General features: G+C 49.0%; 1 protein-coding gene across 1 annotated transcript in view; it reads left to right on the plus strand.

Moving 5' to 3' along the window:
- Positions 1–287: 287 nt before the first annotated feature.
- The window catches only part of LOC143803153 (uncharacterized), a 50,850-nt gene continuing 26,122 nt past the window's right edge, over positions 288–25,015 (plus strand). Inside the window, 7 exon segments of the mRNA XM_077281384.1 lie at positions 288–395; positions 9,438–9,540; positions 9,930–10,106; positions 10,190–10,313; positions 10,391–10,455; positions 10,671–11,670; positions 14,979–15,908. Of these exon segments, the coding sequence (XP_077137499.1) occupies positions 9,463–9,540; positions 9,930–10,106; positions 10,190–10,313; positions 10,391–10,455; positions 10,671–11,670; positions 14,979–15,908 (2,374 nt within the window). The 5' untranslated portion in view covers positions 288–395; positions 9,438–9,462.

The following is a 25,015-nucleotide window of genomic DNA, read 5'->3' on the forward strand; positions in this document are numbered from 1 at the left end:
GCCCATGGATGGGTGATTACTTGTTTTAACCAAAGAAGCCCATTAATGTAAACTACCGTAATTATACATCCCAGTTATGGGGGCGCACAGTAGATGTGCAGCAGCCGCCGCTGTTTTACAGCCAATGCTCCACTATAATGGGGATAACGACTGACAGATATTTGCATATAGCTGTAGGGTGGGCCCCAAGAGTCCATTCCCCTAGTGGGCCCCAGACACCCCAGTCCGACCCTGCCAGACATCATTCAACACAGCAGAGTCCTGTAGACACGGAGAAACCTGGAGCTCCGCCCCTGATCATGTGACTCCTGTCCCATGTGACTGATCACATGACTATGATGTCACACAGGTCCTGTCTGGAGTCTCCACACGGCGGGGCCGCTCTGCAGGTGGAGGTAGGTGTGTGTTGTGTGTCCTCACCCTGATCTACAGGGAGTCGCCCTATTTATAGCTACCTGACTCCGCACTGTATATAGGGGAGAGAGAGTGACAGACCCCGCACTACACATGGAGGAGAGAGAGCGACAGACCCTGCACTACACATGGAGGAGAGAGTGACAGACCCTGCACTACACATGGAGGAGAGAGTGACAGACCCTGCACTACACATGGGGGAGAGAGTGACAGACCCTGCACTACACATGGGGGAGAGAGAGTGACAGACCCCGCACTACACATGGAGGAGAGAGTGACAGACCCCGCACTACACATGGGGGAGAGAGAGTGACAGACCCCGCACTACACATGGGGGAGAGAGAGTGACAGACCCCGCACTACACATGGAGGAGAGAGAGTGACAGACCCTGCACTAGACATGGGGGAGAGAGTGACAGACCCTGCACTACACATGGGGGAGAGAGAGTGACAGACCCCGCACTACACATGGGGGAGAGAGAGTGACAGACCCCGCACTACACATGGGGGAGAGAGAGTGACAGACCCTGCACTACACATGGAGGAGAGAGTGACAGACCCTGCACTACACATGGAGGAGAGAGTGACAGACCCTGCACTACACATGGAGGAGAGAGAGTGACAGACCCTGCACTACACATGGAGGAGAGTGACAGACCCTGCACTACACATGGAGGAGAGAGTGACAGACCCTGCACTACACATGGAGGAGAGAGTGACAGACCCTGCACTACACATGGAGGAGAGAGAGTGACAGACCCCGCACTACACATGGAGGAGAGAGAGTGACAGACCCCGCACTACACATGGAGGAGAGAGAGTAACAGACCCCGCACTACACATGGAGGAGAGAGTGACAGACCCTGCACTACACATGGGGGAGAGAGAGTGACAGACCCCACACTACACATGGAGGAGAGAGAGTGACAGACCCTGCACTACACATGGGGGAGAGAGTGACAGACCCTGCACTACACATGGGGGAGAGAGTGACAGACCCTGCACTACACATGGGGGAGAGAGAGTGACAGACCCCACACTACACATGGAGGAGAGAGAGTGACAGACCCTGCACTACACATGGGGGAGAGAGTGACAGACCCTGCACTACACATGGAGGAGAGAGAGTGACAGACCCTGCACTACACATGGAGGAGAGAGAGTGACAGACCCCGCACTACACATGGAGGAGAGAGAGTGACAGACCCTGCACTACACATGGGGGAGAGAGGGACAGACCCTGCACTACACATGGAGGAGAGAGTGACAGACCCTGCACTACACATGGGGGAGAAAGTGACAGACCCTGCACTACACATGGGGGAGAAAGTGACAGACCCTGCATTACACATGGGGGAGAGAGTGACAGACCCTGCACTACACATGGAGGAGAGAGAGTGACAGACCCTGCACTACACATGGAGGAGAGAGAGTGACAGACCCTGCACTACACATGGGGGAGAGAGGGACAGACCCTGCACTACACATGGAGGAGAGAGTGACAGACCCTGCACTACACATGGGGGAGAAAGTGACAGACCCTGCACTACACATGGGGGAGAAAGTGACAGACCCTGCATTACACATGGGGGAGAGAGTGACAGACCCTTCACTACACATGGAGGAGAGAGAGTGACAGACCCTGCACTACACATGGGGGAGAGAGAGTGACAGACCCTGCACTACACATGGAGGAGAGAGTGACAGACCCTGCACTACACATGGAGAAGAGAGAGTGACAGACCCTGCACTACACATGGGGGAGAGAGAGTGACAGACCCTGCACTACACATGGAGGAGAGAGTGACAGACCCTGCACTACACATGGAGGAGAGAGAGTGACAGACCCTGCACTACACATGGGGGAGAGAGAGTGACAGACCCTGCACTACACATGGGGGAGAGAGAGTGACAGACCCTGCACTACACATGGGGGAGAGAGAGTGACAGACCCCGCACTACACATGGAGGAGAGAGAGTGACAGACCCTGCACTACACATGGGAGAAGAGAGAGTGACAGACCCTGCACTACACATGGGAGAGAGAGTGACAGACCCTGCACTACACATGGGGGAGAGAGAGTGACAGACCCCGCACTACACATGGAGGAGAGAGAGTGACAGACCCTGCACTACACATGGAGGAGAGAGTGACAGACCCCGCACTACACATGGAGGAGAGAGAGTGACAGACCCTGCACTACACATGAGAGAGAGAGTGACAGACCCCGCACTACACATGGAGGAGAGAGAGTGACAGACCCCGCACTACACATGGAGGAGAGAGAGTGACAGACCCCGCACTACACATGAGAGAGAGAGTGACAGACCCTGCACTACACATGGAGGAGAGAGTGACAGACCCTGCACTACACATGGAGGAGAGAGAGTGACAGACCCCGCACTACACATGAGAGAGAGAGTGACAGACCCCGCACTACACATGGAGGAGAGTGTGACAGACCCTGCACTACACATGGGGGAGAGTGACAGACCCCGCACTACACATGGGGGAATGAGAGTGACAGACCCTGCACTACACATGGGGGAGAGAGTGACAGACCCTGCACAACACATGGGGGAGAGAGAGTGACAGACCCCGCACTACACATGGGGGAATGAGAGTGACAGACCCCGCACTACACATGGAGGAGAGTGACAGACCCTGCACTACACATGGAGGAGAGAGAGTGACAGACCTTGCACTACACATGGGGGAGAGAGTGACAGACCCTGCACTACACATGGGGGAGAGAGTGACAGACCCCGCACTACACATGGGGGAGAGAGAGTGACAGACCCCGCACTACACATGGGGGAGAGAGTGACAGACCCCGCACTACACATGGGGGAGAGAGAGTGACAGACCCCGCACTACACATGGGGGAGAGAGTGACAGACCCCGCACTACACATGGAGGAGAGAGTGACAGACCCTGCACTACACATGGGGGAGAGAGAGTGACAGACCCCGCACTACACATGGGGGAGAGAGTGACAGACCCTGCACTACACATGGAGGAGAGAGAGTGACAGACCCCGCACTACACATAGAGGAGGGAGTGACAGACCCTGCACTACACATGGAGGAGAGAGAGTGACAGACCCTGCACTACACATGGAGGAGAGAGAGTGACAGACCCTGCACTACACATGGGGGAGAGAGTGACAGACCCTGCACTACACATGGAGGAGAGAGAGTGACAGACCCTGCACTACACATAGAGGAGAGAGTGACAGACCCTGCACTACACATGGAGGAGGGAGAGTGACAGACCCCGCACTACACATGGAGGAGAGAGTGACAGACCCTGCACTACACATGGAGGAGAGAGAGTGACAGACCCTGCACTACACATAGAGGAGAGAGTGACAGACCCTGCACTACACATAGAGGAGAGAGTGACAGACCCTGCACTACACATGGAGGAGGAGAGTGACAGACCCCGCACTACACATGGGGGAGAGAGAGTGACAGACCCTGCACTACACATGGGGGAGAGAGAGTGACAGACCCTGCACTACACATGGAGGAGAGAGTGACAGACCCCGCACTACACATGGAGGAGGAGAGTGACAGACCCCGCACTACACATGGAGGAGGAGAGTGACAGACCCCGCACTACACATGGGGGAGAGAGAGTGACAGACCCTGCACTACACATGGGGGAGAGAGAGTGACAGACCCCGCACTACACATGAAGGAGAGAGAGTGACAGACCCTGCACTACACATGGGGGAGAGAGTGACAGACCCTGCACTACACATGGAGGAGAGAGAGTGACAGACCCCGCACTACACATGGAGGAGAGAGAGGGACAGACCCTGCACTACACATGGGGGAGAGAGAGTGACAGACCCCGCACTACACATGGAGGAGAGTGAGTGACAGACCCCGCACTACACATGGAGGAGAGAGTGACAGACCCCGCACTACACATGGAGGAGAGAGAGTGACAGACCCCGCACTACACATGGAGGAGAGAGTGACAGACCCTGCACTACACATGGAGGAGAGAGTGACAGACCCCGCACTACACATGGAGGAGAGAGTGACAGACCCTGCACTTCACATGGAGGAGAGAGAGTGACAGACCCTGCACTACACATGGGGGAGAGAGAGTGACAGACCCCGCACTACACATGGAGGAGAGAGAGTGACAGACCCTGCACTACACATGGAGGAGAGAGAGTGACAGACCCCGCACTACACATGGGGGAGAGAGTGACAGACCCTGCACTACACATGGGGGAGAGAGAGTGACAGACCCCGCACTACACATGGGGGAGAGAGAGCGACAGACCCCGCACTACACATGGAGGAGAGAGAGCGACAGACCCTGCACTACACATGGAGGAGAGAGAGTGACAGACCCCGCACTACACATGGAGGAGAGAGAGTGACAGACCCCGCACTACACATAGGGGAGAGAGTGACAGACCCTGCACTACACATGGAGGAGAGAGAGTGACAGACCCTGCACTACACATGGGGGAGAGAGAGTGACAGACCCTGCACTACACATGGGGGAGAGAGAGTGACAGACCCCGCACTACACATGGGGGAGAGAGAGTGACAGACCCCGCACTACACATGTGGGAGAGAGAGGGACAGACCCTGCACTACACATGGGGGAGAGAGAGTGACAGACCTCGCACTACACATGGAGGAGAGAGAGTGACAGACCCTGCACTATACATGGGGGAGAGAGAGTGACAGACCCTGCACTACACATGGGGGAGAGAGAGTGACAGACCCCGCACTACACATGGGGGAGAGAGAGTGACAGACCCCGCACTACACATGTGGGAGAGAGAGGGACAGACCCTGCACTACACATGGAGGAGAGAGAGTGACAGACCCCGCACTACACATGGAGGAGAGAGAGTGACAGACCCCGCACTACACATAGGGGAGAGAGTGACAGACCCTGCACTACACATGGGGGAGAGAGAGTGACAGACCCCGCACTACACATGGGGGAGAGAGAGTGACAGACCCCGCACTACACATGGAGGAGAGAGAGCGACAGACCCTGCACTACACATGGAGGAGAGAGAGTGACAGACCCCGCACTACACATGGAGGAGAGAGAGTGACAGACCCCGCACTACACATAGGGGAGAGAGTGACAGACCCTGCACTACACATGGAGGAGAGAGAGTGACAGACCCTGCACTACACATGGGGGAGAGAGAGTGACAGACCCTGCACTACACATGGGGGAGAGAGAGTGACAGACCCCGCACTACACATGGGGGAGAGAGAGTGACAGACCCCGCACTACACATGTGGGAGAGAGAGGGACAGACCCTGCACTACACATGGGGGAGAGAGAGTGACAGACCTCGCACTACACATGGAGGAGAGAGTGACAGACCCTGCACTACACATGGAGGAGAGAGTGACAGACCCTGCACTACACATGGAGGAGAGAGTGACAGACCCTGCACTACACATGGAGGAGAGAGTGACAGACCCTGCACTACACATGGAGGAGAGAGAGTGACAGACCCTGCACTACACATGGGAGAGAGAGTGACAGACCCCGCACTACACATAGGGGAGAGAGTGACAGACCCTGCCCTACACATGGGGGAGAGAGAGTGACAGACCCTGCACTACACATGGGGGAGAGAGAGTGACAGACCCCGCACTACACATGGGGGAGAGAGAGTGACAGACCCTGCACTACACATGGGGGAGAGAGTGACAGACCCTGCACTACACATGGAGGAGAGAGAGTGACAGACCCTGCACTACACATAGAGGAGAGAGTGACAGACCCTGCACTACACATGGAGGAGGGAGAGTGACAGACCCCGCACTACACATGGAGGAGAGAGTGACAGACCCTGCACTACACATGGAGGAGAGAGAGTGACAGACCCTGCACTACACATAGAGGAGAGAGTGACAGACCCTGCACTACACATAGAGGAGAGAGTGACAGACCCTGCACTACACATGGAGGAGAGAGAGTGACAGACCCTGCACTACACATGGAGGAGGAGAGTGACAGACCCCGCACTACACATGGAGGAGAGAGAGTGACAGACCCCGCACTACACATGGGGGAGAGAGAGTGACAGACCCTGCACTACACATGGGGGAGAGAGAGTGACAGACCCCGCACTACACATGAAGGAGAGAGAGTGACAGACCCTGCACTACACATGGGGGAGAGAGTGACAGACCCTGCACTACACATGGAGGAGAGAGAGTGACAGACCCCGCACTACACATGGAGGAGAGAGAGGGACAGACCCTGCACTACACATGGAGGAGAGAGTGACAGACCCTGCACTACACATGGAGGAGAGAGTGACAGACCCCGCACTACACATGGAGGAGAGAGTGACAGACCCTGCACTACACATGGAGGAGAGAGAGTGACAGACCCCGCACTACACATGGAGGAGAGAGAGTGACAGACCCTGCACTTCACATGGAGGAGAGAGAGTGACAGACCCCGCACTACACATGGAGGAGAGTGAGTGACAGACCCCGCACTACACATGGAGGAGAGAGTGACAGACCCCGCACTACACATGGAGGAGAGAGAGTGACAGACCCCGCACTACACATGGAGGAGAGAGTGACAGACCCTGCACTACACATGGAGGAGAGAGTGACAGACCCCGCACTACACATGGAGGAGAGAGTGACAGACCCTGCACTTCACATGGAGGAGAGAGAGTGACAGACCCTGCACTACACATGGGGGAGAGAGAGTGACAGACCCTGCAGTACACATGGAGGAGAGAGAGTGACAGACCCCGCACTACACATGGGGGAGAGAGTGACAGACCCTGCACTACACATGGGGGAGAGAGAGTGACAGACCCCGCACTACACATGGGGGAGAGAGAGTGACAGACCCCGCACTACACATGGAGGAGAGAGAGCGACAGACCCTGCACTACACATGGAGGAGAGAGAGCGACAGACCCCGCACTACACATGGAGGAGAGAGAGCGACAGACCCTGCACTACACATGGAGGAGAGAGAGTGACAGACCCCGCACTACACATGGAGGAGAGAGAGTGACAGACCCCGCACTACACATAGGGGAGAGAGTGACAGACCCTGCACTACACATGGGGGAGAGAGAGTGACAGACCCTGCACTACACATGGGGGAGAGAGAGTGACAGACCCCGCACTACACATGGGGGAGAGAGAGTGACAGACCCCGCACTACACATGTGGGAGAGAGAGTGACAGACCCCGCACTACACATGGAGGAGAGAGTGACAGACCCTGCACTACACATGGAGGAGAGAGTGACAGACCCTGCACTACACATGGAGGAGAGAGTGACAGACCCTGCACTACACATGGAGGAGAGAGTGACAGACCCTGCACTACACATGGAGGAGAGAGAGTGACAGACCCTGCACTACACATGGGAGAGAGAGTGACAGACCCCGCACTACACATAGGGGAGAGAGTGACAGACCCTGCCCTACACATGGGGGAGAGAGAGTGACAGACCCTGCACTACACATGGGGGAGAGAGAGTGACAGACCCCGCACTACACATGGGGGAGAGAGAGTGACAGACCCTGCACTACACATGGGGGAGAGAGAGTGACAGACCCTGCATTACACATGGGGGAGAGAGAGTGACAGACCCTGCAATAGACAGGGCTATAGGAAAATGGTGAACTCGTCTTCTACACTCGACATATTTTATCACACATTACAGATTAGCAGATAATATAATAACCGGAACAAAACTCATCACAGTTTTCCTGTTTCTCTCTTCCATGCATCTTTCTCTTTGTTAATAAAATTAAATGAAAATACATAAGACAAATGTTTTTATTTTACATTTTGGGATTTACTGCTGTATAATAGTGATGTGTTTCTGTCCCCAGCAGTAATGTTATATATTGCCAGTAAAGCTCTGTTAAATTAAAACAGCAAATTCCTGCTCACTCACTGTGTGTGTAGCCGGAGCACAGTTTTACTTTCACTTTGCAAGCTGACAGACAAGATGCTAAGATCCTAAGGGTACTGTCTCACAGTGGCACTTTTGTCGCTACGACGGTACGATCCGTGACGTTCCAGCGATATCCATACGATATCGCTGTGTCTGACACGCTACTGCGATCAGGGACCCCGCTGTGAATCGTACGTCGTAGCAGATCGTTTGGAACTTTCTTTCGTCGCTGGATCTCCCGCTGTCATCGTTGGATCGTTGTGTGTGACACCGATCCAACGATGCGTTCGCTTGTAACCAGGGTAAACATCGGGTTACTAAGCGCAGGGCCGCGCTTAGTAACCCGATGTTTACCCTGGTTACCATCGTAAAAGTAAAAAAAACAAACCATACATACTCACATTCCGGTGTCACGTCCCTCGCAGTCTGCTTCCCGCACTGACTGACTGCCGGCCAGAATGTAAGAGCAGAGCACAGCGGTGACGTCACCGCTGTGATCTGCTTTCACTTTACGGCGGCACTCAGTCAGAGCAGGAAGCAGACGGCTAGGAACCTGACGGACACCGGAATGTGAGTATGTACGGTTTGCTTTTTTTTACTTTTACGATGGTAACCAGGGTAAACATCGGGTTACTAAGCGCGGCCCTGCGCTTAGTAACCCGATGTTTACCCTGGTTACCCGGGTCCTTCGGCATCGTTGGTCGCTGGAGAGCGGTCTGTGTGACAGCTCCCCAGCGACCACACAACGACTTACCAATGATCACGGCCAGGTCGTATCGCAGGTCGTGATTGTTGGAAAGTTGCAGAGTGTGACAGTACCCTAAGCTATAAGACATACCAGTTGTAAGCTGTTATCTTTGTTCCTGAATAAATATATATTCACTGTTGAACGCCTGTAATGTACAATCCACTGCCAACAAAAATTACTTGGTAAATCCTCAGCACTCCAACTCTGATGTTCTTGCGATCCTTTTCAACCTCAGTTAATTTTTGTCTTTTTCTCTTTTGTTGATTTTTTTTAACAACATCTCATCCTCTTTACAATAAAGGATCTTTTGTTGTTTTTTTTTTATAGATTTTCCCTTATTGACCTATGAGAAATGAATAAGGACAAAGATAAGATTGTGGAAAAGATATTAAACCTCACCCTAAAGATAATCTTCCATCTTACCGGAGAGGTGAGAGGCTCTGATGTCATCACATGACCTCATTATGTATTGGAATAACAGGGGATATGACCGGAGAGGTGAGAGGTTCTGATGTCATCACATGACCTCATTATCTATGGGAATAACGAGATATGACCGGAGAGGTGAGAGGCTCTGATGTCATCACATGACCTCATTATCTATGGGAATAACAGGATATGATCGGAGAGGTGAGAGGTTCTGATGTCATCACATGACCTCATTATCTATGGGAATAACAGAGGATATGACCGGAGAGGTGAGAGGCTCTGATGTCATCACATGACCTCATTATCTATGGGAATAACAGGGGATATGACCGGAGAGGTGATGGACTCTGGAGATGTCGGTAGTGATATTATTAATGTCTCCACACTCAGGATTACACAGTAGTGAAGACATCTAGTGATCGCTGTCAGACCTTTGTGTCTGAAGGACGGGGAGGAACCCTGAGCCCAATCCCGGAGCCTCCACCTCACCCCCGGATACATGAGGACATCAATGACCAGAAGATCCTAGAACTGACCAACAAGATGATGGAGCTGCTGACTGGAGAGGTGACGCTGCTGGGAATGCTGGGCCATTACACAGAACAGCACTGGAGGATTCTAGGTGATGACGGTATCATTGTGTGTGTCAGGTTCCTATAAGGTGTCAGGACGTCACCGTCTATTTCTCCATGGAGGAGTGGGAGTATCTAGAAGGACACAAGGATCGGTACCAGGAGGTGATGATGGAGGAGCACCGGCCCCGCACATCACCAGGTAATAGACAGGACTAAATACACACGGCCTATACTCTGTATGTAATAATGATGTCAGTCCTGTCTGTGTCTCCTCAGTTCTCTCCTGTAAGAGGACAACCCCAGAGAGATGTCCCGCTCCTCCTCCTCCACAGGACCATCAGGTAGGTGGAGATCTCCCTATGATGTGTAGACGGCTGTGACGTCCTTGTGTTCAGTCTTGTTTTCTCCTCCAGAATTATATGTTTTATACTTGTGTAATGAGCGGTGGAGACGGCAGGATCACAGCTGACCACAGACATCACATGTCCGGATCTTCTCACCATTATTCCTGGGGACTTCTCCGATCGTCCGCGACTTTTCAATATTTGTTTTGCAGGTTTTGGATCCGGATGAAGATCTGAACAATATTAATGGTCCAGAGAGAAATATGAGGGGCGATCAGCGGTGTATAGAGGAGACCCCTAATGTGAGGGGTGATCAGCGGTGTAAAGAGGAGACCCCTAATGTGAGGGGCGATCAGCGGTGTATAGAGGAGACCCCTAATGTGAGGGGTTATCAGCGGTGTAATGAGGAGACCCCTAATGTGAGAGGCGATCAGCGGTGTAAAGAGGAGACCCCTAATGTGCGGGGCGATCAGCGGTGTAAAGAGGAGACCCCTAATGTGAGGGGCGATCAGCGGTGTAAAGAGGAGACCCCTAATGTGAGGGGCGATCAGTGGTGTAAAGAGAAGACCCCTAATGTGAGGGGCGATCAGCGGTGTAAAGAAGAGACCCCTAATGTGAGGGGCGATCAGCGGTGTAAAGAGAAGACCCCTAATGTGAGGGGCGATCAGCGGTGTAAAGAAGAGACCCCTAATGTGAGGGGCGATCAGCGGTGTATAGAGGAGACCCCTAATGTGAGAGGCGATCAGCGGTGTAAAGAGGAGACCCCTAATGTGAGGGGCGATCAGCGGTGTATAGAGGAGACCCCTAATGTGAGAGGCGATCAGCGGTGTAAAGAGGAGACCCCTAATGTGAGGGGCGATCAGCGGTGTATAGAGGAGACCCCTAATGTGAGGGGCTATCAGCGGTGTAATGAGGAGACCCCTAATGTGAGGGGCGATCAGCGGTGTATAGAGGAGACCCCTAATGTGAGGGGCGATCAGCGGTGTAAAGAGGAGACACCTAATGTGCGGGGCGATCAGTGGTGTAAAGAGGAGACCCCTATTGTGCGGGGCGATCAGCGGTGTAAAGAGGAGACCCCTATTGTGCGGGGCGATCAGTGGTGTAAAGAGGAGACCCCTAATGTGAGGGGCGATCAGTGGTGTAAAGAGGAGACCCCTATTGTGCGGGGCGATCAGCGGTGTAAAGAGGAGACCCCTACAGATAACCACCTAGGTGAGTAGTGACTGTGGAATAAGAAGAGAATTCACAGATTCCTTTGAGTCAAGAATACAATCTTTTTATGCTCTTTACACTATCAGTTATTCATCAGTATAATAACCACTTCATCCTTCACCCTTCATAAAAACAAATACACAGGTATGCAAAATTTGAGGTTAGGAAAATATTTTCAAAGCCAAAGACTGATTCTTATGTTGTCTTAGCTCTGAATAAAAAAAAAACTTCTATTTTCAACCATCATTTATGGATTTTGTGCAAAACATCCGTGAAATTACGTTCAAACAAGATAAACAAGAAAAACCTTTATTGTAGCCCAAAATTTACACAATATTATATTTAAATAATTAAATATATATTGAACATTAATTTGGCAACTTTGTTGGAAATTAATACTTGCGCCTTTTCCTTTTCTCTTCAAAGCTTCTCTTGGTTCCTCTTCTCTTATAGAAGGCTGCGGATCTTCTCTGTGAAGCATCCAGCAGTAGTCCCCCATCATGTTCACGTTCCATCTACCTTGGTATCGTCCCTCCATCTCCTTGTAAAATCTTTCTCCTTGCTCTTCGCTAACACCACCAAGGTTTCAGGAATTTATTCTGAATGAGACTACTTCAGATTCATCAGACAACCCAAGGCTTTGAATCGATTCACCATGTTCTTCACGTTGGACTTACATTTTGAACATTTGTTGTTACATAGAATTTGCTTCACAACTTCTTTAAAAGATTCCCAAGCCCTTTTCTCAACAGCTTTCATTTTGGTTTTGAACACATCGTCCTTCATGAGTTTCCTAATATCCTGACTCACAAAAAAGCCTTCCTTCAGTTTTGTTATTGACAGTCCCTCAAACCTGGTACCTGGGTACTTAAAGGGAACCTATCACTCCCAAAATCGAAGATAAGATAAGCCCACCGGCATCAGGGGCTTATCTACAGCATTCTGTAATGCATTCTGTAATGCTGTAGATAAGCCCCCGATGTATCCTGAAAGATGAGAAAAAGAGGTTAGATTATACTCACCCAGGGGCGGTCCCGCTGCGTTCCGGTCCGATGTGTGTCGCGGTCCGGGGTCTCCCATCTTCTGACGATGACGTCCTCTTGTATTCACGCTGCAGCTCCGGCGCAGGCATACTTTGTCTGGCCTGTTGAGGGAAAAAACGGGAAAAAAAATTCCAATTGCGGTGAAATTGCAAAAAAAAAATGCAATTTCACAATTCTGTTTTTTTTTTTTGTTTAACATGTTCACTAAATGCTTAAACTGACCTGCCACTGATTCTCCAAGTCATTACGAGTTCGTAGATATAACATGTCTAGGTTCCTTTTTATTTTAGTGATGAAACAAAATTCAAAGTTTGTTAAAATAAAAAATTGTGTAATTTTCCGAGACAAGTAGCATCTCATTTTTCGGGATCTGGGGTCGGGTAAGGGCTTATTTTTTGCATGGCGATCTGACGTTTTTATTGATAAAATTTTGGTGCGGATACGATGTTTTGATCGCCCATTATTGCATTTTAACGCAATGTTGTGGCGACCAAAAAAACGTAATTCTGGCGTTTTTACTTTTTTTTTTCTTTATGCCATTTACCGATCTGATTTATTATTTTTTAATTTTGATAGACATGGCGATTCTGAACGCGATGATACCAAATATGTGTATGTTTTTTTAACTTTTATTTTGAATGGGGGGTGATTTAAACTTTTATATATTTTTTATATTTTTTTATTTTTTTTTTTTTAAATTCTCTTTTACTTACTTTTCACTTGCTTCAATAGTCTCCACTGGAGACTTGAAGCTGCGATCATCCGATCACTTGTGCTTTACATAGGCCTTCAGCCATGCTCTGTGTAGCAGAAATGATCACTTGCTATGAGTGCCGACTGCAAGGCAGCGCCCATAGCAATCTAGCAATGAAAACAGGGGTCTCCTGCAGGCCCTAGGTTGTCATGCCAACTCATGGGCGACCCGCGGTCATGTGAGATGGGTGCTGGTGGGCTTGATTAGTGATGCCCACAGGAGACCACATTAAAGAGGGAGACCCGACATGCGCTGTACATGTACGAGCATGTTGTGAAGAGGTTAAAAGCTGGCTAAGAAAATCTCTGCCCTCAGCAGCCAATCACAGCACAGTGTTCATTAATTTCTAACCAATCTTATAACACCAATATCATACACCGAAGATCACGCAAAGGGGTCAAAGTATGGTACAAGAAAGGTCCTAAGGAGTCAGTGTTTGTGAAAAAACTGTACATAATGGAATTTTTTTTCGATATTGTTACTGAGTTCTGTGATCGAAAGTATATAAAAATCACCTCTTTTCACACAATTTTTCCCTTGCAAACCTATGAGATCAATGAATCTGTGACACTGGTGCAGGTGATAACACAGGATGGGCAGTCATATTATAGATGTAAATACAGCTGGAGATGAAAATACAGCTCGAGATGAAGTCTGCCCATGTGAGCGAGGCCGAGTTCTGTTTCCTATTATTTGCTGTCAGTACTAATGAGATGAAGGTATTTGCCAAATTTAGGGACTAAGAAACAAATCAGCTTCTATTAATCTCATGTCAGTGTGTGGCAGAATACAGAACATGGAGACATCGTCTACCCAAATAACAGGAGAGGATGGGAGATTACTGCTCTGAGTGTCAGTAACGCTGCTCAGCAGGGACTCAGAGGAGTCAGAGACTGTAGATCGTCATTATAATGTAACAAACCTCATGGTTACATGGACGATGAGTATCATCTATTAGATATAGCCCATTGTGTCCTGATAGGATGTGTGGGACTCAACGATTTAATCATTAAATTCTTGAACGATTGTTCCACCAAAGTAATTTCATCAGGGAAATGTGCAGGATACGAGTTTAAAAATGGGAAAAAGGATAAAATATTTCTAGATTCTAAATATTTTCTAGGAGAAAAAATGTACAGATTTTTTCTTAATCACAAGGTGCTTGGTTGTACATTTCTGTTGCTGATTCCTTCTTCCTTATACGAGAGTCTATAAACACTCGTTTTATGGCATCATAAGGTCTTATTTCTCTAATGTCACCTTATATAAGGTAACAATGGATATTATTCTTGTGGTACCGGGTATGAGATTCTGGATATAATCAATATTATTAACTAATTGTTTATGTGATTTCACATTGGTATTGTAGAAGAGTCGTTTTGGTAATAAGACCATCATTATCTGGGCAGTGCAACTGATCCTGCAGTCAGGGGCCCGAATTTACCAGTCAAAAACAGGTTTTAATTTTACATGGTTTAAAATTTACAAAATTTGTTTTATCCTTTTGGCAGGTGATTCTGGTGTTATACAGAACACATATGATGACCATCCTGTTGTCGCCGATATACCCTCAGTCCTTTACATCCAAGATCTGTCATCTGATGCATTTAAACAAGCCCTGACTGCTGATTCACCAGAGAATGTTGAACAAAATGAAAGCCACATGAGAGGAGTTCAGCACCAAAGAGCTGACAAAGGGGAGAAGCCATATTCATGTCCAGAATGTAAGAAATGTTTTACCCGGAAATCATATCTTGATAACCATGTACGAACTCACAGAGAGGAGAAGCCATTTTCTTGTACCATATGTGGAAAGTGTTTTAAACAAAATTCAACTCTAACTGTACATCAGATAACTCACACCAGGAAACTGTTTTCATGTCCAGAATGTGGAAAACATTTTATCCAGAAATCAAATCTTTTTAAACATCAAAGAACTCACACAGGAGAGAAGCCATTTTCATGTTCGGAATGTGAGAAATGTTTTACCCAGAAATCAGATCTTCTTAGACATCAAATAATTCACACAGGGGAGAAGCCATTTTCATGTACCGTATGTGGGAAGTGTTTTAACCAAAAGTCAGCTGTGATTGTACACCAGAGAATTCACACAGGAAAACCATTTTCATGTCCAGAATGTGGAAAAAGCTTTAGCAACAAATCAAATCTTCTTAACCATCAAAAAGTTCACACTGGGGAGAAGCCATTTTCATGTTCAGAATGTGAGAAATGTTTTATTCGGAAATCACAGCTTACTGAACATCTAAAATCTCACACGGGGGAGAAGCCATTTTCTTGTTCACAATGTGGGAAATGTTTTGTTCATAAAAACACTTTTGTTAGACATGTGAGAATTCACACAGGGTAGAATCCATTTTCATGCACTCTATGTGGAAAGTGTTTTAAGCAAACTTTACTTCTGATTACACATCAAAGAACTCGATTCAAAAAGACATATCCACCTGTTAAATCTCTTTAAGACATCATGGAACTAGCACACAGAAAAGTAAGCATTTTTTAATTGTTTCAGTCAAATCCCATGAAGGACAACATCTGCAAGAAGTTTGTAAGTTCTCCCAGTGTTTGCATGGGTTTCAACACACATTTAAAAAAAAAATACTAATAGCGAGTGTAGATTGTGACCCCCGATTGGGACAGTGATGTATGATTGTTACTCATCAGCATAGGTAAAGAATCTGTTTTGTGCTTCTAAGGGTATGTGTCCACCTTCAGGAAATGCTGCGTTTTTGACACAGCGTTGAGCCGCAGCATCAAAAACGCAGCGTCCAGATGCTACAGCATAGTGGAGGGGATTTAATGAAATCCCGTCTCCACTGTGCATTAAAAAATGCATGCGGAATTCCCGCAAAAACGCATATGTGGTGCGTTTTTTCAGAACGCAGCATGTTGCTACAATGAGCAAAACACGCAGGAACACCGCAGGTGACCTGCCAGTGACCTCAGGTGCATTTTTGGTCAGGATTTTACCTGCATAAAATCCTGACCAAAGCCTGAAGCAAACCTGAACGTGGGCACATACCCTAACACTTCACTGTTTACGTATGTTTTGGAAATAAGGGATTCATGGGATTAAGAGCTAATAACATGCACTCAACTGTTGATAACATTATTGGGTATTAAAGGAGCTCCTACAGTGGGTACGGAAAGTTTTCAGACCCCTTTAAATTTTTCACTCTTTGTTTCATTGCAGGCATTTGGTAAATTTAAAAAAGTTATTTTTTTTTTCTCATTAATGTACACTCTTAGCCCCATCTTGACTGAAAAAAAACCAGAAATGTAGAATTTTTGCAAATTTATTAAAAAAGAAAAACTGAAATATCACTTGGTCATAAGTATTCAGACCCTTTGCTCAGACACTCATATTTAAATCACATGCAGTCCATTTCCTTGTGATCCTCCTTGAAATGGTTCTACTCCTTCATTGGAGTCCAGCTGTGTTTAATTAAACTGGTAGAATTTGATTTGGAAAGGCGCACACCTGTCTATATAAGACCTCACAGCGCATGTCAGATCAAATGAGAATCATGAGGTCAAAGGAACTGGCCAAGGAGCTCAGAGACAGAATTGTGGCAAGCCTCAGATCTCACCAAGGTTACAAAAGAATTTATGCCGTACTCAAGGTTCCTAAGAGCACATTGGCCTCCATAATCCTTAAATGGAAGACATTTGGGACCACCAGAAGTCTTCCTAGAGCTGGCCGTCCAGCCAAAAAGGAACAATCGTGGGAGAAGAGCCTTGGTGAGAGAGATAAGAACCCCAAGATCACTGTGGCTGAGTGTTAGGGTTAGCATATCAAAGTAAATATAAATAAAGATTAGGTGCGATCGCAACCCAGGTCCACCATGCGGAGATGTAAAACCGCAGCTAGTGAACAATGGCGGAAGCGTGCAGCGAGCGATCTTGAAAGCACATGGGGTTAAATGTCACCCTGTGTGAAACAGAAAGTAATTACCCAGCTCACAGCTTCACAGAGGGGTAGAAACAGTATGGCGCAGCTAGATCTCACGCTAGTGGAAATGGCAATATGTGAAATCCCCTGTAAGGCTACGTTCACATTTGCGGTGTGCGCCGCAGCGTCGCCGCCGCAACGCACAGCGCAAATGTGAACACATGCACAACGCTGCTTTTTGCGCCGCATGCGTCCTTTTTTCCATTGATTTTGGACGCAGCAAAAATGCAACTTGCTGCGTCCTCTGCGCCCCGACGCGGGCGCCGCAGGGACGCATGCGGCGCAAAAAGCAAGTGCACCGCATGTCCATGCGCCCCCATGTTAAATATAGGGGCGCATGATGCATGCGGCGCCGCTGCGGCGCCCGACGCTGCGGCGCTAGCCGCAAATGTGAACGTAGCCTTACTTCACAGGTGAGCGCTACCCTCTCTGGCGCAAGGGAACAGGTAGTGGACACAGTCACAGCGTTTGCACTCACACAAACTCCTCTCCGGAAGTGCCTGAATTCTAAAGGCTATACGCCCGCCCTGAGCACACGCACAAACTCCTCTCCAGAGAAGCCAGAATTCTAATGGCTATACGCCTGCCCTGAGCACACGCAAACAAGACCACACTACCATAGTGTTCCACACAGGCACATAACATAAATGATCTTAGTGCACAGATGGGCGCGCCAAAGATCCTTTTATACATTGTGCCAATCAGACATGACCTTGCTCACGGGCTAATCCGGAGCCAGCACAGGACCTGAGCAGCTGACGGCTGACCACCAATAAGAGGTCACCTCACGAGCATGTTCAGTGGAGTGATTTCTGGACTTAGACCCAGGAACGTCTGTTCGCTGCCGCCTATTGCTAGTTACTATAGCTGTAACTGGAGAACCAGCAATAACTAGACGAACAGCACGAGGCTGAGACCAACATCTCTGCTGAGCAGACTCCACTGCGGTCGAAGAAGAATGGGAGACCTCAGAGGAAGACAAGGCTTGGGATCCACATGCAATAGAAGAATCCCAGCGCCTAACACTGAGATCCAGAGATGCAGTAGGGAGATGGGAGAAAGTTCCACAAAGTCAGTTATCACTGCAGCCCTCCACCAGTCGGGCCTTTATGGCAGAGTGACCTGACGGAAGCTTTTCCTCAGTGCAAAACAGAGATGAGAGGTCTTCCCTTGGGCATGCTCAGAAGGAGAAAAGCAGGACTTAGTCCCAGGAGCGCCTGCTCGCCGCTGAACAGTACTGTTTATAATGGCTGAACCTGGAAGGCCAGCAGTAGCCAAACGCGCAGTATCTGTCTGAGTCAGGCGCTGGGACCGACGTCTCTGCAGATCAGGCTCCACTGCGGCTGGAGGAGAATGAGAGACCGCAGCGTAGGTGGTTCGAAGTTCCCCCTGTGCAGCGGTGGGAACACGATGCCTAACATTACCCCCCTCCTAGGACCCCCCCTCCTTGGACTTCGCTATGCTCGAAGGCAGCAATAAGCTGCGGAGCCCGAATGTGCTCAGCAGGCTCCCAGGACCTGTCCTCTGGGCCATAACCCTTCCAATCCACCAAATAGAATTTTTTGCCACGTACCACCTTACACCCCAAGATAGCGTTCACCTCATAATCCGTAGACGAACCCGATGTCCCAGCAGATGACTCTGAAAACAGGGACAAGTGAACGGGCTTTAGAAGGGACACATGAAAGGTGTCGGTGATACTTAGGCGTGGAGGAAGGGCCAGAGGGTAGACCACAGGGTTAACCTGTTCCAGGACCTAGAAGGGTGCAAACTTAGTGGACTCATCTCGCAGCCTGATATTACGGGCGGAGAGCCACACTAAGCCACCAGGAGCAAAGGTCGGAGCGGGGCGCCGATGTCCATCAGCGGAAACCCTCATTCTCTCCTTGGAGGCCCGGATGGCATCCTGAGTGTGGTCCCAAATGTCACGTGCCTCCACAGCCCAGTCTGCCACCCTGGAGTCGGCGGAAGACATGGGCATGGGCATAGGAACCCACGGATGCTGGCCGTAGTTAAGGAGGAATGGGGTCTGTTATGAACTGGTGGTTTAGGAGCAACATGGGATGTGCTCTGGAGGAGGTGGTACCTGTACTGACCGCAGTTCCTGAGCTTAACACAACACTAGAAGTAGCCGTGGGATGTTCCTGTCACTCCCTAGACACCTCGTCACAGCCGGAGGACTAACTACCCCTAAAGATAGAAACAGGAAAGCTATCTTGCCTCAGAGAAAATTCCCAAAGGACAGACAGCCCCCCACAAATATTGACTGTGAGTGGAGAGGGAAATGACATACACAGAATGAAACTAGGATATAGCAAAGGAGGCCAATCTAGCTAGATAGATAGAACAGGACAGAATGCTGTGCGGTCAGTATTAAAAACTAGAAAAATCCACCACAGAGTTTACAAAAATCTCCACACCTGACTAAAGGTGCAGAGGGTAAATCTGCTTCCCAGAGCTTCCAGCTTAACTGAATAAATCCATACTGACAAGCTGGACTAGAAAAAAAACATAGAATGTGCTGAACGATTAAGTCCACAACAAGTGGAAAGCAAAAGAACAAAGCAAGGACTTATCTTTGCTGAACTGGTCAGAATATCAGGGAAATCCAAGAGAGATGTGAATCCAAGCAGGAACCATTGGCAACTGGCACTAGCTGAAGGATAGAGCCAGGATAAATAGCCGAGCCAGAATAGACGATCAGTGGAAGCAGCTGCTGACTGCTAAATCCAAGGAGCAGCAGTTCCACTTAAATCCACCGGAGGGAGCCCAAGAGCAGAACTCACAAATGTGCCACTTACAACCACCGGAGGGAGCCCAAGAGCGGAATTCACAACAGTACCCCCCCTTGAGGAGGGGTCACCGAACCCACACCAGAGCCCCCAGGCCGATCAGGACGAGCCAAGTGAAAGGCACGAACCAAATCGGCGGCATGGACATCGGAGGCAACAACCCAAGAATTATCCTCCTGGCCATAACCCTTCCACTTGACAAGATACTGAAGCCTCCGCCTCGAAAAACGAGAATCCAAAATTTTCTCCACCACATATTCCAACTCCCCATCAACCAACACCGGGGCAGGAGGATCCACAGAGGGAACAACGGGCACCACATATCTCCGCAACAAAGATCTGTGGAAAACATTATGGATGGAAAAAGAGGCTGGAAGGGCCAAACGAAAAGATACCGGATTGATAATCTCAGAAATCTTATAAGGACCAATAAACCGAGGTTTGAACTTAGGGGAAGAAACCTTCATAGGAACATGACGAGAAGATAACCAGACTAAATCCCCCACCCGAAGCCGGGGACCAACACACCGACGGCGGTTAGCAAAACGTTGAGCCTTTTCCTGAGACAACGTCAAATTGTCAACCACATGAGTCCAAATCTGCTGTAACCTGTCCACCACAGAATCCACACCAGGACAATCAGAAGGCTCAACCTGCGCCGAAGAAAAACGAGGATGAAAACCAAAATGACAAAAGAAAGGCGAAACCAAAGTAGCCGAACTAGCCCGATTATTAAGGGCAAACTCGGCCAACGGCAAGAAAGCCACCCAATCATCCTGATCAGCAGACACAAAGCATCTCAAATAGGTTTCCAAGGTCTGATTAGTTCGCTTAGTTTGGCCATTTGTCTGAGGATGGAACGCCGAAGAAAAAGACAAATCAATGCCCATCCTAGCACAAAAGGCCCGCCAAAACCTAGAAACAAACTGGGAACCTCTGTCAGACACAATATTCTCCGGAATGCCATGCAAACGAACCACATGCTGAAAAAACAATGGAACCAAATCAGAGGAGGAAGGCAATTTAGGCAAAGGTACCAAATGGACCATTTTAGAGAACCGGTCACAAACCACCCAGATAACAGACATCTTCTGGGAAACAGGAAGATCCGAAATAAAATCCATGGAAATATGCGTCCAGGGCCTCTCAGGGACCGGCAAAGGCAAAAGCAACCCACTAGCACGGGAACAGCAAGGCTTGGCCCGGGGAAAAGTCCCACAGGACTGCACAAAATAACGCACATCCCGCGACAAGGAAGGCCACCAAAAGGACCTAGCAACCAAATCTCTGGTACCAAAAATCCCAGGATGACCAGCCAACACAGAACAATGAACCTCCGAAATTACCTTACTAGTCCATCTATCAGGAACAAACAGCTTCCCCACTGGACAGCGGTCAGGTTTATCAGCCTGAAATTCCTGAAGCACCCGCCACAAATCAGGGGAGATGGCAGAAAGAATCACCCCTTCTTTAAGAATGCCAACCGGCTCAAGGACTCCAGGAGAATCAGGCAAAAAACTCCTAGAGAGGAGTTCTTAGATCCTGGAAGATACGAGACCACAAAATCAAAACGGGAGAAAAACAGGGACCATCGAGCCTGTCTAGGGTTCAGCCGCTTGGCCGACTCGAGGTAAATAAGATTCTTATGATCGGTCAAGACCACAACGCGGTGCTTGGCTCCCTCAAGCCAAAGTCGCCACTCCTCAAATTCCCACTTCATAGCCAACTCCCGATTGCCAACGTCATAATTGCGCTCCGCAGGCGAAAACTTTCTGGAAAAAAAAGCACACGGTTTCATCAAAGAACCATCAGAATTCCTCTGAGACAAAACGGCCCCTGCCCCAATCTCAGAAGCGTCAACCTCAACCTGAAAAGGAAGAGAAACATCGGCTGACGCAACACAGGGGCAGAAGTAAATCGGCGTTTAAGCTCCTGAAAGGCCTCAACAGCTGCAGAGGACCAATTCGTCACATCAGCGCCTTTCTTCGTCAAATTGGTCAGGGGCTTAACCACACTGGAAAAGTTGGCAATGAAACGGCAATAAAAATTAGCAAAGCCCAAAAATTTCTGAAGGCTCTTCACCGATGTGGGTTGAATCCAGTCATGAATGGCTTGGACCTTAACAGGATCCATTTCTATAGACGAGGGAGAAAATATAAAACCCAAAAAAGAAATCTGTACTCCAAAGAGGCACTTAGACCCCTTCACAAACAAAGCATTGTCACGAAGGATCTGGAATACCATCCTGACCTGCTTCACATGAGACTCCCAATCATCGGAAAAAATCTAAATATCATCCAAATACACAATCATGAATTTATCAAGATAATTCACACCTGAATGCCCTTAACTGGGGATATATTCACATGCAGGCGTCTGCTACAGACGCAGTCTGCTGCATTTCATCTTTTAACTTCCATCTTTTAAATTACATCTTTTTAATTATGAATTTGAATTAGACTGAATTCTAGAATGCATTTGGCTACTCATCACTACTACAATATTATCATCATCTGTACCATCTAATCAAGCTGTTCTCCTCTTCCCACAGGTATGCATTGACCTTTCCCCAGCTCTCCCTGGCTCCTGAATGTTTCTGTTTATTGCATTGAATTTCCATGGTATGCATTGACCTTTCCCCAGCTCTCCCTGGCTCCTGAATGTTTCTGTTTATTGCATTGAATTTCCATGGTATGCATTGACCTTTCCCCAGCTCTCCCTGGCTCCTGAATGTTTCTGTTTATTGCATTGAATTTCCATGGTATGCATTGACGTTTCCCCAGCTCTCCCTGGCTCCTGAATGTTTCTGTTTATTGCATTGAATTTCCATGGTATGCATTGACCTTTCCCCAGCTCTCCCTGGCTCCTGAATGTCTCTGTATATTGCATTGAATTTCCATGGTATGCATTGACTTTTCCCCAGCTCTCCCTGGCTCCTGAATGTCTCTGTATATTGCATTGAATTTTCTATGACTTCCCTGGATCTGAGTGTCTTGGTGCAGCACATATAATCCTTTTTAGTATGCTTTCTTACCTATCAGCCTGTTTCCATGACCTGTTTCATGTATCTCATTGTGTTATTCTGGCATCTCTCTGAGTGGTCAGTCCAACCCCCTCCCTCTGTTTATGACCTCTGCTTAACTCACTACATCTGGTCTCCCATACCCAGCCACCTCCTCATTCACACCTGAATGCCCTTAACTGGGGATATATTCACATGCAGGCGTCTGCTACAGACGCAGTCTGCTGCATTTCATCTTTTAACTTCCATCTTTTAAATTACATCTTTTTAATTATGAATTTGAATTAGACTGAATTGGACTGGATTTGACTGGAAGGTAACAGAACACCAAACCACTACAATGTTTCGGTTTCTTTTCTCATTCACCCCCATACTACTTTCCTTCTTACAATCTCCTGCAATCCCTCCACCTTGTAAGGAACTAGTCATTTCTTCCTCCATCCTCCCCAGCCATCTCACCTTATCCTCAGAACTGTTCCTCCACATACAATCCTTTTTCTCCAGACACACACGGCCACATCATGTCCTATCCAGCTCCCACCTTCTAACGCTCTGTCTGCTACTCCTCATTGCCGGTTATGTATCCCCAAATCCCGGCCCACCTCAACACATCCCCACGCTCATTTCTAACCCCCTACCTCGATCCTCCGCACGTTTTCCCAACCATGACAACCTCATACCCATTCATCCAGCCCCCACTCCCCCGGTCCCCTTACCTGGAGCACTATGGAACGCACGCTCCGTCTGCAACAAACTGCCATTTATCCATGACCTCTTCATCACCAACAAACTCTCCTTCCTTGGCATCACGGAAACCTGGCTCACCCCCTCTGACTCAGCCTCTCCAGCTGCGCTTTCCTACGGCGGTCTCCACCTCTCTCACACCTCTCGCTCCACCAACAAACGTGGTGGAGGGGTTGGCTTGCTCCTGTCTGACACCTGCTCCTTCACTCCAATCCCGCTACCACCCTCCGCTACTCTTCCCTCATTTGAGGTGCACTCCATCCGCATCTATTCCCCCTCCAACCTCCAGCTGGCTGTCATCTACCGCCCCCCAGAACTAGCCATCTCCACCTTTCTCGACCACTTCACCACATGGCTACTTCATTTCCTCTCTGTTGACATCCCCACTATCATCATGGGTGATTTCAACATCCCGATTGACACTTCCACCTCAGCTGCCTCTAAACTTTTATCACTGACTGCCTCCTTTGGCCTCACTCAATGGTCCTCTGAGGCCACTCACAAAGATGGCCACACGCTGGACCTCGTCTTCACCCGTCTCTGCTCCCTTACTAATCTCACTAACTCACCCCTCCCCCTGTCTGACCACAACCTACTGACATTCTCTTCCCTCTCCTCTCCTAGTGTGCAACCCCCACTCCACGAACTCCCTCGCAGAAATCTCAAACATCTCAACTTACAATCACTCTCTGAGTCCCTTCTCCCTCTTACCGACATAGCCTCCCTTCATGACACAAATGCTGCTGCTGCTTTTTATAACGCCACAATAACAGCAACACTCAATTCGGCCGCCCCACTCATGCATAGCAAAACTCGTACAGTCAACAGGCAGCCCTGGCTGACCAGCCTGACTAAAGAACTGAGACGGGCTTCCAGGATCGCTGAGCGAAGATGGAAGCGATCCCGCTCTGCTGACCACTTCACCGCATACAAGCAGTCCCTCGCCAGCTTCAAGTCCGCGCTCACTGCCGCAAAACAAACTTACTTCTCATCTCTCATATCCTCCCTGTCTCACAACCC

This window comes from Ranitomeya variabilis, chromosome 1 (assembly GCF_051348905.1).
Source record: "Ranitomeya variabilis isolate aRanVar5 chromosome 1, aRanVar5.hap1, whole genome shotgun sequence".
Lineage (NCBI taxonomy): Eukaryota > Metazoa > Chordata > Amphibia > Anura > Dendrobatidae > Ranitomeya > Ranitomeya variabilis.